At 45.3% G+C, this 19,636-nt stretch overlaps 1 protein-coding gene across 1 annotated transcript in view; it reads left to right on the forward strand.

Moving 5' to 3' along the window:
• Window positions 1–19,636, forward strand: part of GALNT17 (polypeptide N-acetylgalactosaminyltransferase 17) — a 395,934-nt gene that overhangs the window by 348,833 nt on the left and 27,465 nt on the right. Inside the window, exons 7-8 of the mRNA XM_084880693.1 lie at window positions 15,600–15,785; window positions 18,210–18,347. Coding sequence (XP_084736819.1) covers window positions 15,600–15,785; window positions 18,210–18,347 — 324 coding nt within the window. The remainder of the gene's footprint in view (window positions 1–15,599; window positions 15,786–18,209; window positions 18,348–19,636) is intronic.

The raw sequence follows: 19,636 nt of genomic DNA on the forward strand, positions 1-19,636 counted from the left end.
TCTTTGAGTGAAAAATCACCAGAACGAAATTTGGCAAACCAATTTTGACACTGCCGTTCTTTTAAGGCTTCGTCACCATAAACAGCACATAACTTTTTATGAGCTTGCGATGCGTTTTTCCCTTTGAGGAAATAAAAAAGCAAAATATGACGAAAATGTTCCTTTTGATTTTCCATTTTTTAACGAACGCCAAACGAAAACTACAAAACAGATCAAAAAACTTTTTTTTACTGATTAACAGCTGAATAGCCAACTATCAAATAACAAAATGTGTTTTACATTTGTACTACGTCTGCAAACCTAAAAATTCAACTGAAGCCATATATGTGTGAAACCCGCAATTACTTACTTGCCGACCCAATAGAATGGTCAGGATGTCTTATAGGGATGGTGGGGGAGGCAAGTCGGAGAGTGGAGGTTTGGGCCAAAGTAACAGATGGAAATAATGAAAACAGGCCTTTTGATTTTTCTGATTTGGTACTGTCCTCAGTGTATAGGTGAGAGCTGGAAATCTGGATTCTGGCCCATGATGCTGTGTGAGGGATGAAAATTGCTTATAGGAATCCACAGAAAAAAAGATTTGAGGAGACCCAAAGGGCATTGGGTGCTTTGATAAGATTCTTCCCTGGACAAAGCCATGCCTAAGTGAAGCTCACACTCATCTCCAAGTCACACACCGGGGCCAGACTCCACTTTCTCCCAGGTGATCTGGGCTGGGCCCACCAGTGTCCTGAGATGACAGCTGTCCATCACCCTCATCAAGTTGGTGTCTCTAATCCACCCCTGAAGGGTTTTGGGCACAGCTCAGCTTGCTCCAGCGGGAGACACTGACCTCCCTGTTACCTCTGCCATGAACATGAGTCACTGTGAGAGGCCTGGGAAACACCAAAAGCCACCTACACCATAACTTTCAGCTACTAAAGGCTTGGTGAGCATGCACATGCTACCCCGGTATCTGCTGAGCACAGCGCACTTACTGGTGTTGGTGAGGCGTTGCTCCTAGTGGCCACATGGAGCTTTTCGTTATTGCTTTTTCCAATTGAAGCTCCGGTTAGTTCATCGAGGCCAAGGAAATGGCGGCTGATTACAGGGAGAACGCAGCCTTTTCCATGAATATATCTTTGGCACCATTTGCTCTGAGTAAGGATAATCATTTCTCACAGCCTGGAAACCAAGTTATTTAGAAAATTAAGATAAGTGCAAAACAAAGCAAGATTGGGGAAAATAACTTTAATCTTAGATTGCCAGAATGCTGACAGGAAGATAAATCATGCAACAATTTCCCCTGTGAGATTTGCATGAATGTGATTTTTTACAGTTACTCTCCCACTAGTGGTGGTTAATTTTCAAATCAGTCATTTAATAGGCTCTTGGCCTGGGAGAAAAGATCGAAATATCCATGCAGACTTCGAGTTGCTGTTGAAAATCAAGCACCTTTTGATTTTACCTCTTGGAAAACATATTTGTGGAGACATGAAAAATATCTTTTGAAAACATATTCTAAATATTTTCTTTTATTTTTAATTAGCCTTAGCCCCCAAACAAGCATCCATGCATCTGCAAGGAGTCTGTGATAGAATCAAAGGGCCCATAAACTTGGTCCTTCAAGATGAGATTCTTTGAAGGAAGGTTTTCCTTTGCAGACCTTCTTCTAGATTCTCTAGAATGTTCTACTGGTCAGTGCTAGCTGGGTTCCCCTAGGCAGTGTCATGTCATGAAATCAGGGAAAATGTAGGAAGGAACAGAGCACCACAGACCGGGTGGTTGAAACAAAAGAAATGTCTTTTCTCACAATTCTGGAGGCTGGAAGTCCAAGAGCAGAGCTGGTTTTCTCTGACTCCTCTGTCCTCTGCTTGTTGATGTCTGTCTTCTCTCTATGTCCTCACAGGGTCTTCCTTCTGCGTGTGTGTGAGCCCTAGTCTCCTCTTATTATCAGGACCCCTTTCCTATTGGGTAGGGCCCCCTTAATGACCTCAATTAACCTTAACACCCTCTTGAAAGGCCCTGTCCCCAAGTATCATCACATTCTGAAAGACTACGGGTTAGGGCTTCAACCTATGAATTTTGGAAATACACAATTGAGCCCTGACATGATTTCTATCTGCCCTCTAAGTACTTCTCATAGGATGCAGGGGTGGCAAAAAAAATATATATAGGGGCACGTGACATCTATTGGGAACATCAGACCTGATAAAATTCAATCATAGGGTGGATTGTTGCTTCAAATTCCCCAGGACAAAGGCCTCTGAAGGAACCCTAAGCTGACGGTTCTTTAAGCTTTCAGATCAATGCTTTTCAATGTTATTCTGTCTAAGAACTAACAAAACCCAACCCCACACACCCCAGGGTTCTTACAAAAGGAAAAAAAGAAGAGTGCATTAAAGATAACACAGTGCCTTTCGTATGTTTTCTTTCAGCCAGACAGTGGGTAGACATATTTTGCTCAGGCCGGCTGGCTTTTTGAGTGTGTTCTGTGAATGGGTAGTGTATGCATGCATTCCGTCTCCCCGGCTCTGTGGGAGCCAGGCTGCCAGCTGCTTGCAGCAGCAGAAGCCAGCAGGTGGGAGATGACATTTAGCATTGTTCAAATAGGCCACAGGCCTGGAAGAGATGCCGGACACAGTGTTCAGAGAGCACGAACAAAGCAGCACCGGGAAGAACTGTTTAAAAATTTAAAAGACCATTTCTCTTTATCAGCTCCGCTGCTGGCTACTATTCCAGCAATTTCCAAAACATGAAATTGGCCCCAAGCAGGGCAGAGAATAGAATGAGATGGGGCAGTTTGGTGACATTTTCAATATTCAGGTGCAATAGCCAGCCTGCATGGAAGCTGAGGAATGAGTTGTTTTCTGGGAGAGAAACAGAAATATGATTACTGGATTGGAAAGAATCTCAGGGAGGCCAGTTGCTTCAGGACAACTAATCCATGCAAAGCATGGGATTCCTGGACACATTTTAAAGTTTTACACAATTAAAAGGCAAAATACAGGAGGGAGAGTGTCTGGGTCACTCTGGAACAAGCAACCCTCCAAATCTCAGTGACTTAACTGAGATTTTAGTAAAAAAAACAAACAAAAAACATCGAGGATATTTATGTGTTGGCAGGTGGCCTTCCTTGTGGTTATGTAGACCCTTGGTTTCTTCCATGAGTGGTTCTTCCACCTTCAACAGGTGACTTCCAAAGTCCCTGTGTGGTGGAAGGGAGGGTAGAGAAGGCATGCGGGTGCCCACATTGCAGCCTGTGCCCCAGAGAAGTTGGCTTAGATTTTAGTTCTGTCGGGGACTAAATTAGAAGTTAGAGTTCAATGACAAGAACTGAGATTCATCTCTTTTTTTTTTTCAGTATCCCCTCCAGTTGTTAGGATTCTTTCCTGATCAAAGCCCCAATGTTTGCATTAAAAAATTAAAGAGATTGTGAAGCCTACTGATGTTGTAACTCTTCAAACTGCCAGCCTCCAGTTGCTGGCCCAGATTCCCTGAGGAGATTCGTAGTTCTGAAGTTTCATTTTTGTGCCAAGACCCAAGCAAACTAAGATCTGTGTTTATCTTGGCTCTGCTTTAAATTATCCAACATCCCCAAGAGCACTGCGTCAAATGAAGGCCCAGAATTTCTGGTCTTCACTCTCTTATGGGGTAGTTCCCTTACCCACAAGACCCCCACTCAGGTGCTTATTCACTGTCAGCCATTTGTCCCAGGTCCCTGGACCCTACTCCATTCTGCAACGTGGAACATCATCTCTGCCTCTTTGCTGGCCTATAGCTCATCATCATTTTCAGAAATCCCCCAAATCCCCCATGTCCCCCATGTCCATGGCATCTAACCCAATAACTAGACTAACATTTTAAAAGTGAATTGACATTGTTATAGTTTATGCAAAAAGAACAGGCTGGCATGGAGTCATCAGAAGGATTCTGAGGTGGCTTCAGTCTTGAAGGAAGCAGTGCGTGACCCGGCTCAGGAAGGCAGGACCAGGGTGCTCCCAATGCTTCAGCAACCCTGGCCATGGACCTTCTCTTTAACTAATTGGCTGCCTGCAAGGGTTCCAGTGTCCTTCTATCTTTGGAGTGGAATGGAAGGTGGACTCACCGTCTGTTTAAATTTAACTTACTCTTTCTTTGTGGAACCTGGGAACCTGAGTGTATGTTCACTTGTCACTGTGGTCCTCTGTGTGTACCAGTTCACAGGGGAAGCAAGTGGATCATGCTCCTCCCCTCGGCTGCAGGAGAAATGAAAACCTCCCTACACCTGGACACTGCTTCTTCATGATCTTTTAACAAGGCAGTGTGTTGGTGATGCCGTTCTGGTTAGGGATGTCCAAATCTGCTATGTATGGATGGCAACAGGTTGGAGGCCTAGTATGATGCCCAATTCCTGGAGTTCCTACAGGAACTGGAGAGAAAGAGCATGAGTGACAACTTCTCGTGTCCTCTGTTGATGCCTTTTCTTTTCCTAGTAGACCGTCTGCCCACATGGACTCCAGGTTAGGGCAGCTGGGCAGGAACGGGACCCAGAAACCCACATCTCCTCTTTCTGTGAGCCTCTCACCCCCAGTGCTGCAGGAATTCCAGATGGTACTCAGGGTCCCTCTGAGTTTCTCCTAAGTGATTGTCCTTAGTTTCTGAGCCTCCATGAATGCCCAACACCACCTTCCATTCTAGGAAATCCTTGGCCCTGACCCTCTGGGGGAAAGTAAGAGGGCTGTGGATCTTCCCAGCCAGGTAGGGTAGAGCTCAGCCCATCAGGGAGCCCACATCCAATAGCAGGTCTCAACCTTGGGCAAAAGCCTGAATGTGCACAAAGGGGCTCCTGGTACCTGGATGGTGAGACCCGTAACCCTGCACTAGAATCAGCAGGCCTCACTCTCACCACAGTCACTGTGTCCTCACTGCTCAAGACACAGCTCACTTCATAGCTGCATTTGTGGTCAGCTATTAATAGCTAACTTGGTGTTTTGTTTTGTTTTTCAGCATTTACTGTGAGCTGTCATTGTGCTGTTAGTGGCTGACCACAAGTGCACGTTAGTTACCCTATTTCTTTTTCACAACAACCCTCAGATCAGGTGCTCTAAGTTATCAGCTGTACTTCAAGGCTGAGGAAACCAAAGTTCGGGGATGAGAGTAGTCAGGCTGCCACGTAGCAGAGCCAGATGTGAGCCCAGTGCTCCTCATCTAACACGGACCTTTCATGAATCCATGCTCTACAGTTGCCCAGAAATTGCCTTTGAGAAGCATAGAGACAGTGGGCCCAAAAGGATGTTGGCACTCTGTTCTGAGCGGTGCCTTACAGGGTCCTCATGCCCACTTCCTGTCTGCAAAGGTGGCTCCTGTCCTCCCTTCACCAGCTCTCACCACCGTGCCTCTCTCTCATCTTCCCAGCTCTCCCATTGCTGTTGGCTCTGTTTTGGCCTCAGATTCTGGTCTTGGGTGCCTGCAACCTGACCAGTTGTTGTGTGGGGGTTTTCAAGTTCTGCCTCTATCAGGGTATCTCCTCTGAACCAGACTTTGGTATGTACCCCTGACTCCAAACTTTGTAACCTTGAGTGAGGGGTCCTCACATCTCTATCCCCAATGAGGAGGGAGACTGGGCTTCTGCTGGGTAAGAGAGCAAGGGTAATAAGTAGCCAGCCAACGTTCTCTCCAAGGCATGTCTCAGGCAGGCCCTCTTGGCTGCATTGTAATGACTGGAAGGTGGTTACTAGTATTTGATGATGGCCAATGGCAGATGCTTCATCTGGTGGATCTATGGTGGGCTGACTGGTCCTGGCTTTGTCCTAGTCATAGTCCCAAACTTCTGGCAACCTCTGCAGCCACTGTTCCCTTCTGCAGATTTCTGGAAATGATAATTGGCAAGGCCTTTTATTTAGCCCTGACTGTGATGGTTTCAGGGAGGGAGCTCGGGCACTAGAGAGATCGATCACTTTTGAGGGCCTTCGAACCATGGTGATAGGATGCACTCTGACGCATGAGGACATTCCAGTTTCCTCCCAGGTCTCTGTACATGATCACAAAGCTCTGGCCCTTTGGTGTTAAAAACACAATTAACTATCGTTCATTTTTCTCCTTTGGTTAAGCACGGTTCACCTGTAATTGCACTCTTCCAGCTCCTCTTTAATCCTAGGCAAATGCAGACTAACTGATGGGAGAACATGGGTGCACAGGTCAGGAAATGAAGGCCCCTCTTCTGGCTGCTTTCTCATCAAGGTTCTAAAGCGATCTTCAGCACTTGCCTAGAATTCTAATTTTAAGCTGGAAGGAAAGAGCAAAGACAATGAGTAGGACCCCTGTCTAAATTATCTTTCTATTCCTGGCAGCATTTAGCTCTGTGCTCTGATCTTAGTAAATATGTGCGAGGTATGGAATGGAATGAATGAAGAAGGTGAATTATTTACAAGTTGAAGACATCAATCAGGCTGAGTACAAAGACAGGTAACATGCTTAACACCTACTTTGTTAAAGCTGCTCTTGCAAAAGGAGGGACTGTCCAAAGGAAGGAGTCAGTGAACAGGGCAGAGATAGGACAGAACAGGAGCACAGAACGCTGACATGGGGAACTCATAAGTGGTCAGGAAAGAGGGAGTGAAGGGAAAGCGATGAAAGCAAAGAAGTGAGAGGAAGTCAGGGCCCAGCTGACTTAAAAGTGGGGTGCTTTGGACTATTTTTCTAACACAGAGGCCCAGGCCCTCTCTGACAATAACATGCTGTAGGGCAGGGGTAGATTTTAAACTGGTGAGCATAGACCCAGTATTATTCTACCTTCCCCCACCCCCAATATTATCCTTTTAAGTACAAAAGCAATGGCAACAAAAAATCAAAAGAAGCAAGCTCTCCCAACACTTCTTCCAGGCTCGATAAATCAAGCTGCTTTCCCCGTGCACATCTCCCCTCCTCTGAATCACATGTCTCTTACAGACTTCATTTTAATTCCTCATCTGGTATTAAGAGAAATGACTGGCATCGACTGGCAAGAGAATCCAGGTACTTAAGTGTTCTTGTCATTGTGGTAGCTAAATTGAGATATGTCTTGAGGTCCATATTTGTAAATCCTCACTTCTGAGAAACAGTAATAAATAAAGCAGAAGAATTAAAATTGAATTCTCACAAAAGGACTGTAGGAGCAAAGCCACTACATGATCTCCAATCTCGTAGCATAGAATGTGCATGTAAACTGGGAAAAGCCAACTCGCTGTCTCCAGCATGGCAGAGGGGGTGCTGAGGACCCCTGGGGGCCCTGATCTTCAGGAGGGTGAGCTCTGGCCTCTGGAAGGTGGGTTACCAGGTAATCCCTAAAATGATTGGGAGGATGTGAATAACAAATCAGACGTTCTCTTAGGCAGAAATCTGTGTTGCTTGGAACAGATTTTACCAACAGACAAAAGACTTAAATTTGCCTGCACTTGGATTACTGAATGGAGTTGTTTCTGTGTTGAACGTTCCTCTGATGTTGTTTTTAACAATGTAAGTGGGTTTAAATGGGTCCTGAAGTGACTTCAATCTGCTACCAGGAAGGATTCCTGTCCCTGGAAGGAGATGGCTGAGAGACTCCCAAGGGGCAGGGCTTCCCTCACCCTCCAAGGGGAAGGAGAGGAGAGGCCGCACCCAGGACTGGACTCCCAGGTTCTGTGGGTCAGATACATAGGTCAGGCCGTGAAAGGAGGTCTTAGGAGGGAGGATGCTGGGGTTGAAGGCCAGGTGCCTCCACTTCTCCTTAAGGGGTGACCTTGAGGGCTCCATGAGTCCCTGTGGCCCCTGAACACCTCATTATCCAGAATGTCTGGAGCTGCTGGCCACAAACCATGGGAAGCCATCAGAGCGTTTATTTAATTCTGGGCTCTTGGACTTCCCTCCCCCCACCTTTTTCTAAAAGGGCAAACTTTTTTTTTTTCTTTTTTATACTTCAAATCTTCATGACAAAATATAGAGAAAAATATAGAGAAAATTGTGTTTTCTTCTCTCCTGAGAGGTGTCAGTGGAATTTCCTGGCCCTTCCAGTATGTGAATTGGGAAGAAAGCTCACTGAACACAGGCTGGAAGCCTTCATAGAGAAGGTTTATTTTCTGTGCCCTCATTCTGGCTGCCTCACTGGTTTTAACTCCCTCGGAATTCTCCCATTTGAGTCCCCGTGTTTGTCATTCTTTCATCTAATCAATGAGAGAAAATCCAAATCTAGAAAGAAACTTTATAAGAGTTTATCTGAGCCAAATCTGAGGACATGCCAGGAAGCAAGATCTCAGCTGATTGAGAAAATGCTCCGGAGAATGGCCATTTGGCAGGTTACTTTATACATCAGAATCAAAGGATAAAAACGGAAGAGGGGATACATGAAATCCATTGGTGGTAGGTTAAGGAGGAGGAGAAGCCGAAACCAGTTTGGCTCAGTGGATAGAGTGTCTGTCTGCAGACTGAAAGGTCCTAGGTTTGATTCCGGTCAAGGGCATGTACATTGGTTGCAGGCACATCCCCGGTAGGGGGTGTGCAAGAGGCAGCTGGTCGATGTTTCTCTCTCATTGATGTTTCTAGCTCTCTATCCCTCTTCCTTCCTCTCCATAAAAAAATCAATAAATATAATTAATTAATTAATTAATTTAAAAGGAGGCAGGAGAAAGTGACGAGGGAAATCTCAAGGATTTGATTAAAAAGGAAAATGGAGAATCACATAGTTGTTTTCATTGGTGGGTACTGGATAGTTAACATTAAACACATACAGCATATAGAGATGGTGTGCAAGCAGCAGGATAACAATGAAGGGTATCGTGGTCTTGTGCTCTACTGACAGCTGTTGTGCCTTGAGGGGTCTGGAAAAGAAGATTACTCTGGTGTTTCAAAGGTATGTTATCCTAGATGCATAAGAGCAATGTACTAGAGTCTAGCCTCATGTAGGGTAAAGATTGACCTTTGCTTAGGAAGCTGGAGGCCTGGGAGGGGACTACCCGCTGTGGCCTGCCCAATTAGGAATTTATGATCAGAGCAGTTTATGTGGTTATTTTGATCACTGAGCTTGTCAGGTCTGCTATGTAATTCCTTTTACGTTCATCAGAGAAAAACTATACATAACTTGTGAGGATAACGTAGCTCATGAATAGTGACATCTGTAAGACATCAGAGTAGGACTCTGCATCATTATTGGGTAGACTTCGGACTGCAGAGTTGCTTCACTAGCTTTGGTGGAGAGACCTGGCTGGACGGTGTGGGGCACCCATAGTTACCACTGGAGAAGTTAACAGACCTTGTGAGTGAGTATGATGTAGAGGAGAAAAATCTTTTTTCTACCCTTCAAGGTTCTCAATTGGGGCCCCTATAACAAAAGATAGATTAACAAGAGAAAATCAATCAGATACTTATTAACATGCATATCTTACATATACCTGGGAGAAACTCAGAAAGGAGTAACGCAAAGCGGTAGCTTAGAATTAGGGTGTGGAGGACTCAGTTAGCTGAGTCATCATTATTATCATTACTCCCAGGGTAGATTTCCAACCCCTTATCCTTTCTGAGAAGAGGATGTGCTAGACTGTTTCTAGAAGGTTTCTCCATGACCAACCACTGAATTCACGGGACTGAATTTCCAGTTGCACTGTCTCTTCCAGACTACCAGACTCCCCTCAGTCGTCCAGGCCTGTGTCTGAAGTGCATGTATGGACTATGCCCTTCAGAGACCTGGCTACCACTCTCCCTCAGATATGCTCCCCTCAGCTCCCCTCTCCTGTCTCTCCCCACTCAGCCCCCTGGTGAGTGAGGAAGACCCGCATCTCAGCCCAAAGCAGCATCTTGCTCTCTACCCCAAACATATGCCCTACAGCCCCTCCATTCATTAGTACATTCACGTTGTCATTCAAACAAGAATTTATCAGGTGCTTACTTGTGTGCCAGGCACAGTGCTCATGGAGCTGGCAGCTAGAGAAGAGATAAGATAATGTGCATCATGAAGGCGTGATGGGGGCTTTGATTTTCGGGGGGGCCTCCCTGAGGAAGCAATGATTGAGCTAAAGGCTAAAGAAGGAATTAACTAGATGGAGAGTGGAGGAGTGCGAAGCAGGGGGATAAAAAGATTTTGAAGCTGGAAAGAGTGTGGCACCCAGAAGAATAGAAAGGATTATTGGGGAAAGTGCATTGTTGATGCTGGTGGGACAAGGAGATGCAAGTCCTTTTAGGGCTTCATTCTCAGAGTAGTGAGAGCCAGGAAGTGCTCCGAGGCATGGCATGATCAGATCATACCACCTGCTGCTGCAGGTTGGATGGATGGAGCTGTGGAGAGGTGGTTGCTGTGGTCTAGGTGTCAGCTTAAAGTGATGGTGGAGGCGATGTGGCTTGGTGGTCTTGGCGGGTGTGATGGGAAGTGAGTGGAGTTGAGCCATGGGGAGGAGTCATCATCTGCAGGACTTGGTGGTAGACTGGCCAGAGCTGAGGAATGGAGTGCTCAGGAGAGCACCAGGGATTCTTTCTGGCTCCTGCTGCTTCCTGTTCAATTTGAATGATTGTGGTGTGGGGTGGGGAGAGGGCTCTGGGCTTCCTCCTGTAACAGCATGTGAGGCTCTTTCCAGAATTGCAGTGTCCCTGGGGGTTCTTGGAGCATCTCTGAAAAATGGCTTTTAAGTAATCATGGCTCTCAATGTCAAAAGTTGAAAATTCTCACTAGGTTACTGTGGCCCAAACCTCCTCATTCCTGAATATTTCCTGCTGTCCAAGATAAACAGCTGGTTTCTTAAAATGGGGGCGCGGGGGGGGGGGGGGGAGAGATAAGACTTGACCTTGAATATTTGAATTCTTAACGTGGTTTCCAAAGTGGGCCACACAAGAAAATCCACTGGGGTACAAAAGGAATATAATAATGCTTCCCTTTTCATGTCATTTTCAATTTCTATATATATGTTAATTTATCATGTATAAAATATATTAGTACAGTAGCATGTGCATATAATTTAAAATGGATAAACTAAACATATTGAAGGATATGCTTTAATTTTTTCCCAGAGGAGAATGAATATCAAAAACGTTTGGAGGCCACTGCCTACAGGAATAAATGATATAAGCAAATCAGTCACATTGGTTCTGACTCCTTGGCTTCCCCCACAGCTCTTCACCTGCACCTGGCAGTGGCTTCAGGCTCCCACCTTTTCCTCCCTTGCTGACCTCAGTGACAGAGGCCCTGGGAGAGCTGGGCAGCACCTGGCACATTAGATGCCCTGCCTCTTGTCAACACCTGGAACCACTACCAGACTGAACCGGCTTTGGCCAGGCACAGCCTAGCTTCTTTCAGCCCCTGTGATATAGAGACATAGCACCACAGCCTCAGAAAAGCCCTAGGCTAGTGGTTCCCAAACCTGGTTACACATCACAACATAAAAAGTCGGGGAAATCTTTAAATACCCAGTTCTACACCAGAAGAATTAGATTCTTAGGTCTGGAGTGGGACTCAGACATTTATAATTTTTAAAAGCTCTCTTAGTGCTTCAAAGGCACATCCAGGCTTTGGAACCAGCAATGTAAGACAATTTTTCATCCAGTCCATGAAGGAAAGACGGAAGACTTCAACTGAGAAAATATAGAGGACAATCAGGGACACCATTGACCAGGCTGAGATCGAGGGGTAATTCTGGGAATACCAACTTTTCCTACTTTGATGACAAACTTTTCACAATCCTTAAAGCTCTAAGTGAAATATTTATTAAATGATATGAGTTGAATGAATGAAAGAGACATGCATCAGATGGAATTAAACCAGCACACCCTTGAAGTCTCTCCTCTCTCTCTCTCTCTCTCTCTCTCTCTCTCTCTCTCTCTCTCTCTCTCTCTCTCTCTCTCTCTCTCTCTCTTCCATTTTCATGCTGGTAGAGATACCAATGCCACCTGCCCACTGGCATACCTCTCCCATAATGTCCTCTTCTTCCAGGGCATCAATTGTTCTGAAGCAGAAGAGATATGTTTTGTTAAGACTTCTTAGGACCTAGAGTCTTGTGATTCATTCTCTTTCTCTCTCTCCCATTTCCCCCTTTTCTTACCTATCTCTTCACCACCCTCCCTTTTGGAAACTATTAGCTAGTTTTACTTATCTATGGATCTGTTTTTGTTTTGTTTTGTATATTCATTTGGTGTGGGGTTTTTTTTGTTGTGAAATCATAAGTGAAATCATATGGTATTTGACTTTCTCTGTTTGACTCACTTCACTTAGCAAAATACCCTCTAGATCCATTCATGTTCTTGCAAATAGCAAGATTTCATTCTCTTTTATGAATGAGTAGTATTCCATTGTATATATGTACCACATCTTATTTATCCATTCATCTAACAGTTGACACCCAGGCTTCTCCAGACAGAGACTAGGAATCTGGGCCAGTACCTACCATGGTAATTCACTCTCTTTTCTGGGTCCAACAGAGTCTGAGAGCCCCTTGCCCCACCCCAGACTATACAGGAAGAGCCAAGTGGCTGTGCATTGGTTCTCACTGAGCAAGCCAATTCATATCTACATGCCAGAGCCCAGCACAGGAAGCCAGGTTCATGCCACACAGGACAGGAGTATTTCATTGCCTGTATCTTGGCCTGGGACATCATTGCTCCCTGGTCATTTAAGAGATTTGGGATATGACGCAGGGTGCAACCTGACTCCTCTTCTCTTCTCACCTTTACTTCTAACGAGGCCACTTGAGCCTTCTCATGAGCATAATTGCACTTTGGGCTTTGGAGCAATACTGACCTTGATCTGGGCAGCTTACCAAGGATTGGCACCAAACAGGCCTGGTTGCAGGTTCTGTTCCCACCTGGTGGCTCTGTTCTTGGAACTGGGTTCCTGGCTTTTGCTGAGGCTTTTCATATACCTGCACCTGTGATCCCTGCTTGTACCAACCCCTTCTTGGTTTTCCTCAGTCGTTCGGGACCTCCCCAACCCGGAATCCAACTCTGGAATTTCTTTTCTCCATCTCTTTGTGAACTTATTTATCTGTCTTCCTATCAATTTCTTTACTTTGTCACAGCTTTGTTGAGATACTTACATACCATTATAATTCACCCATTTAAAGTGTACAACTCAGTGGCTTTTTAGTATATTTAGAATTGTACAATGATCAACACAAATTTAGAACATTTTGTTCACCTTAAAAAGAAGCAGTCTTTCTACCTTTCTCCAAACCCACCCCTAGTAGCCCTAGGCAACCATCAATTTACTTTCTGTCTCTATGGATTTTCTTATCCTAGACATTTCATGTAAATGGAATCATACAGTATATGGTTCTTTGTCACTGGCATCTTTCATTCAGGATAATGTTTTCAAGGTTTGTTCATATCATAGCATATATCAGTATTCCATTTACTTTTATTGCTAAATAATATCCCATTGTATGGATATACCACATTTGTTTATCCATTCATCAGTTGATGAACATTTGTATAATCCAAGGTCATGAAAATATGCTCTTGTATTTTCATCTAGGAGTTCTACAGTTTTAGCTCTTACATTAAGTTTAATTTACAGTTTAATTAAGTTCTATTTACAGTTCAATTTTTGTAGAGGTAGTGTCCAAAGGCATTCTTTTGCAGTTGTCCAGCACAATTAAAAGACTATTCTCCACCCACCCACCCACTGAATTGTCTTGGCACCCTTGTTGAAAGCTGAATCTTTAGATCAGTTTAACAAGTATTGCCATCCTAACAATATTAACTTTTCTCATTGGTGACCACGAGTGTCTTTTCATTTATTTCCTCAATCTTTTTAAAAAATATTTATTTATTGACTCGAGAGTGAGGGAGGGAGGGATAAAAGAAAAGAGGGAGGAAGAGAACAAGACAGAGACAGAGAGAGACATCCATTTGTTGTTCCACTTATTTATGCACCTACTGGCTGTTTCTTGTATGTGCCCTGACCAGGAATCAAGCCCACAACCTTGGCTCATTCTAACCAACCAAGCTACTTAGCCAGAGCCCCCTGAATATTGAACTATCAAATGCCACATAACTGTGGAACTCTGTGTCTTTTCCTCAACCCTAGAAATTTAGCTGCCTTGTTTTACCCTTCAGGGTGTCTTTCCCCTATTCCCCACAGATCTTTTGCGATATTTTGCCTCCCTGACTTGGCTTCCTTCTAACGCATCTGTCTCAACTAAAGAGGACACCTAGTTACCAGGTTCCAAATCAGATTAGTCTGAAGCACCACTGTCTACAAATCCCTTCGCTCACTGTCTCCTCATTGAAGGCATGAGCAGTGAATGAGGATTCTTGGTGATGGGGACAATGTTCCAGAGGTATATGATTTCCCTGTGATATAATCAGAGTTGGGAAATAGAAACAGAGGATCACACACATATGAATTTTGTCACCAAATTTAATCAATAAAGGACCAGGAGAGGTGGACAGATACTCAAGGAGAGACTACATGCCGAAACCGGTTTGGCTCAGTGGATAGAGCGTCAGCCTGCGGACTGAAAGGTCCCAGGTTCGATTCCGGTCAAGGGCATGTATGTTGGTTACGGGCATATCCCCAGTAGGGGTTGTGCAGGAGACAGCTGATCGATGATTCTCTCTCATCAATGTTTCTAACTCTCTATCCCTCTCCCTTCCTCTCTGTAGAAAATCAATAGAAATATAAAATATAAAAAATTAAAAAAGGAAAGACTACAGGTAGAATGGCTTGAAATGACCCCGTCTGGGATGAGCATACTTTGTGCTGACCTCAGTCAGTTCACCAGCACAATGTCCTTTACGGGGGAATACACAGGAGCTCTCCACAGGACATCTCACAGGTCCCTGAACTCACTCTGTGTCTTCTTCCTCTTTTCCCAAGAAGCAGGACATTTCACAGGTCCCTGAAATCACTCTGTGTCTTCTTCCTCCTTTCCCAAGAAGCAGGACATTTCACAAAGTAATCCTTCTGGGCAATCAGAAATGCTTTGTTTTTCCTGCCTGGGCCTGAGAGTGGTTGGATGGTCCAGCTTCCCCTGGAAGCAGGGCCTGGGAGCCTGGACGCCTGCCATGCCCAGGCAGAGAACAGCAGGTGTCGCTTCCTTGAGCTTTGGCATCTCTCGAAGACAACCATCCTGTCAGCCTTCCACCTGATTATTCCAGGAACAGTGATGCCTGTACATGATCTTATTGGGGTGGATGCTTCTAGAATGCCGGGCATCTGTGCTCTCCGGACTCCACATTGGAGCATATTAACAATGCAGAACTAGACCCCTGTGTCCTGGTACTTTGTGCTGATGTGAACAAAGATGGCCTGTTTTTTAGTTTGAATTTTCCAGTCTAAATCCCCTGGACACAGTTCCAGCAGGTGGGGAGTGGGAGGGGGGGGTTTCATGGATGCCAGTGCACCACTGAGAACAGAGAAAGCCATGTGTCCCAGGAGCACCTTGATGGGTCACTCTTACCCAGAGCTGGATTTTAATATTCTAGACATATTTATAAAAATTCCCCAAATCTCTTCTACCTGTTTTAATTAGGTTAGGTTAGGGCTGCAGATACAAACCAACCCTGAAATCTCATATGGCTTCATATGTTAACATGTTATTTCTCACTTCCACTATGTCTCCTGAGCCATTGCCTTGGGGCCTCGGGGAGGGGCAGTGACCTCTGGGAATGTCTCTCTCAGGCTGACGAAGTCCTTGCACCTCCAGGTATGGCTCTGCGGGGGCAGCATGGAGGTCCTGCCTTGCTCACGGGTGGCCCACATCGAGCGGAAGAAGAAGCCATACAATAGCAACATCGGCTTCTACACCAAGAGGAATGCTCTCCGGGTGGCTGAGGTCTGGATGGACGATTACAAGTCTCACGTGTACATAGCGTGGAACCTGCCGCTGGAGGTAGGGCCCAGAAACCCTCCCCATCTCCCTAGAACATTGATCTTTGTGTTGGATGGGACATTGACCCCTTTAATAAGCTGATACTTCCTCCCTAGAAAGATGTTCAGACTTGCAAAATTATGAACGCATTTTGAGGGGGTCCACAGAGCTCCAGGTTTTGGAGCCCTCACTGTGCAGGGGGACTGTGACAACAGAAACCTCAAAATCCATTTACAAGGACTAGAAGGGTCATATTGGGTCAGTCCCAGTCTTATTACAGTCATCTGGATGCCCTGCTTCCAAACATGCACTGTTCGGAAGGTCCTTGCCCAAAACTGTTGGCACCAGACCCTGTCATCTGCTCTAACGGCTTGCCCTCCTGTGGAGCTCCAGCTGCCTCGTGACATGTGCCCCCACTGTCTACTGAATCCCTTGTTTACATAGCTCTTCAGCTCTTCCCCATATTCTGCCCAGAAGGTAGCCTAGGAAAATGCCCGTGTTACTGCAGCCCTTTGAATCCCAGCCCTGCCACTTACTAGTTATGAGATCTTGAATGAATCCATTTATACAGCCTTTGTACCTTGGGTTCCTCAGCTATAAAATGGGGGTAATAGCGGGTCCTCCTTCCTCGGTGGTTGTGAGAACTACATCTAAAGTACTAAATCTAAGTACAGTGACATCCTTAGAGCAGTGCCTGGCAGGGGTATAGGAATGTCGGTGAGTGTGGTTTGTCCTCTGCCACATAGCAGGGTGAGCCGAACCCCCAGCCACAGCTGGCTTTACCTCGTCAGCCAAGTGTCCAAGCCATGCCCTTGATAGGATTGCCTAGAATGTTCCTGCTGAGAAATAGCAGCCTCCATGTTTCAGGAAGCTGGAGCCCAAAACAGCAGAAATGCAGTTGAATGTGTGCAGAGTCTGTGGATAACGAGGATGAAAGTGAAGCATTTATATCATTGTTGTTACAATTGTGGAAACAAGGTTCTACAGTATTGAAAACCCCCATGGCAATGGAGTGCTTTGAGCTGTGACATTATAAGTGATGTTACATGTTAGGATATCAAGATAGGCAACATTTGTTGAGCCCTTACTAAGTCCCAGGCGCTAGGTAAGTTCCTTACTTGTAATATCTCATTTAGCCCTCAAAACAACCTCAAGCTTAGGAACCATCTGCCTCGGTTTCCTCATCTGTACAACAGGGATTGTTCACATTTCTCTCCTAGGGCTCCTGGGAAGCTAAAAATAAGGCTTGGAACAGAGCATGGCAAACATTAAGGGCTCGATAAATGCTAACTTGATGTGAACCTAGTGTAATGTCCATTTTACAGATGGGTAAACTAAAGCTCTGGGGGTTAAAAGGGACTTGCTTATTAAGGTCCTGCACATAGCACGTGGCAGAGGCGGGTGCAAAGTCCAGTCTTCATTCACCTGTGCCCACACCCTGTGATGTCAGTGGAATGGGTGTTATTTTTCCCGTTTTGCAGATGAGGAGCTGTGACCTAGAATGGTGGTGTGACTTTGAGTCCTAAGACCTCAGGGCTGCCAACTATCCCAATGCCTTCTCCATCATCACAAACCACCTCTGGTCCCTAACGCCAGAGTCCCCCACCACACTTTTTACAAAGGACCGTTCTCGTTAAGCATGCTAAGTATATTAAAACAAAGAGTTAAATATCAGAACCCCAGCTTGCCTTTGAATTTTAATGTCTGACATTTAAAGGGCTGTTCCTTTGGAAATCACTGTTTGGCTGCTGAAGAAGAAATCTTAATGAAATCATCTGATCTCTCCTGGACCCCCAAGATGCTGTGTGGCTCCCCGCCTCTGTGGTCTCTGTGGAGAGCAGCCTGTATCCACCAGTTCAGGGCCATCTTGTGGCTGAGTCTGTGGAGTCATATTTCAGCTACTTTATTTCTCCCTGTCAGCACACAGCAGCCCATTACAGGTTCATTTCTGTAAAAGCAGAGTGAATTATTCATTAGGACATTATTACAAGCTTTGCGATGGAAAATTATTTCACTTTCTGCATAAATGAACTCCACAAAGAGCCAACAAAGGGGGAAATTACACCTGTGCAGAAAAAGAAAGACAGGAGGTGGTGTAGAGGCATCTATTTCCTTGTCTTAATCAAATAATTCCTCTGATAATTGGCTCGATAGTCACTCAGAAAATGTGGGAGAGGCACAGCCGGGGATACAGGGTGCCACATAGGGTGTCCCGGGACCCTTTTTGCACAGCAATGATCAGGGCAGCTGATTTGGGGACCGTGTGATGTGCTCAGAGGACAGTAGTGTCTAGTTTGGGGATAGATGATCAAATAGGTGCCCTTAAATCCGACACTGGGAGTAGCTTGCAGAGAAATTAAGATTTTTCTCCAACCGTTTACTCGAGGGTAACACTCCAATGGTTTACCACAGTCACTAATGCCCTTTGCTTCTCTTTGCTTTCAGAACCCGGGAATCGACATTGGTGATGTCTCTGAAAGAAGAGCCTTAAGGAAAAGTTTGAAGTGTAAGAATTTCCAGTGGTACCTGGACCACGTTTACCCAGAAATGAGAAGATACAATAACACCATTGCATACGGGGAGGTAATTAAGACCATACATGCTCTGAGCCACGGGTTGTATATTGCTTTGATGGGAGAAAATAAGAAACAGTCATTCATTCATGTACTCATTCATTCATTCATTCATTCAGTGAGTGGATTTTGATGGTGCAGTCCCAACTGGTAGAAGAGACAAAAGGAATGTTACAGTGGGGCGTGGGCCATCCTTCAGCCTGTGGTGTGGAATGGCTAATGAGTTCTCTTTGGAGCATTTTGATTTTGAAGTCCCCTAGAACCTGTACATGGGACATTCACTAGGAAGTTGGGTATAAAATGAGGTGGAGACTGGATCTCTCCATGGCTCAATGCTGTGTGGCCCAGGGCCATTTACCACCAAAGAAAGGGTGCAAATGTGCTTCTCGTATTTCCTATGATGAGAAAATAGCACCTTCCTTACACCTGAATTCTTTCTTATTACAACTGTCATAAATATAGATTTTAGAAAAGTTTTAAAATAAAAGCTTACTGGGTGCTTTCAAAATGCCATGCACTATTCTAAAAGTGCTTTTTACATATGAATTTGTTTCACTGTCACCTTATGAGGTCCTAGTATTTTTCCCATTTTATTGATAAGAAAGCTGAGACTTAGAGAAATTAAATTACCTAAGTTTTACAGCCTATCAGTCATGTAGCCAGGATTGTATCTAGGCATAGATAATGTGTACATTTTGATGTGTGGTCTTCTTTCTTGTGTGTGTATATTGTTTTTTACTAAAAACATATATTTTATACACACACATATGTGCTTTTTATACACACATTAGAAACCCAGTGCATGAAATTCATGCATGGGGCCGGGGGTTCCCCTCAGCCCAGCCTGTACCCTCTCAGGAACCCCTTGGGGATGTCTGACTGCTGGTTTAAACCTGATCCCTCTCACAGTCCTGGACCACTGGCTCCTAACTGCTCACCTGCCTGCCTGCCTGATTGCCCCTAAATGCCCACCCTGCCAGCCTGGTCACCCCAACTGCCACCCCTACTGGCCTGATCATCCCTAACTGACCCCCCCACACCAGCCTGCTCCTTTCTTACTGCCCCCTCCTGCCAACCTGGTTACCCCAGCTACCGCCCTGCTGGCCTGGTCATCCCTTACTTGCCCCCCCCCGCCCCCTTGCTGGCCTGGTAGCCCCTAACTGCTCCCTCTCCCCCCACGCCAGCCTGACTGCCCCATGCAGCCTGTTTGTTCAGTTATTTGGTTGTCCCTCACTATCCCCCCTGATGGCCTGGTTGCCCCACAAAGCCTGCTGTTTGGTCGTTACTGTTACTGTGATG

This window comes from Pipistrellus hanaki, assembly GCF_964339955.1.
Source record: "Pipistrellus hanaki genome assembly, chromosome: 4".
NCBI lineage: Eukaryota > Metazoa > Chordata > Mammalia > Chiroptera > Vespertilionidae > Pipistrellus > Pipistrellus hanaki.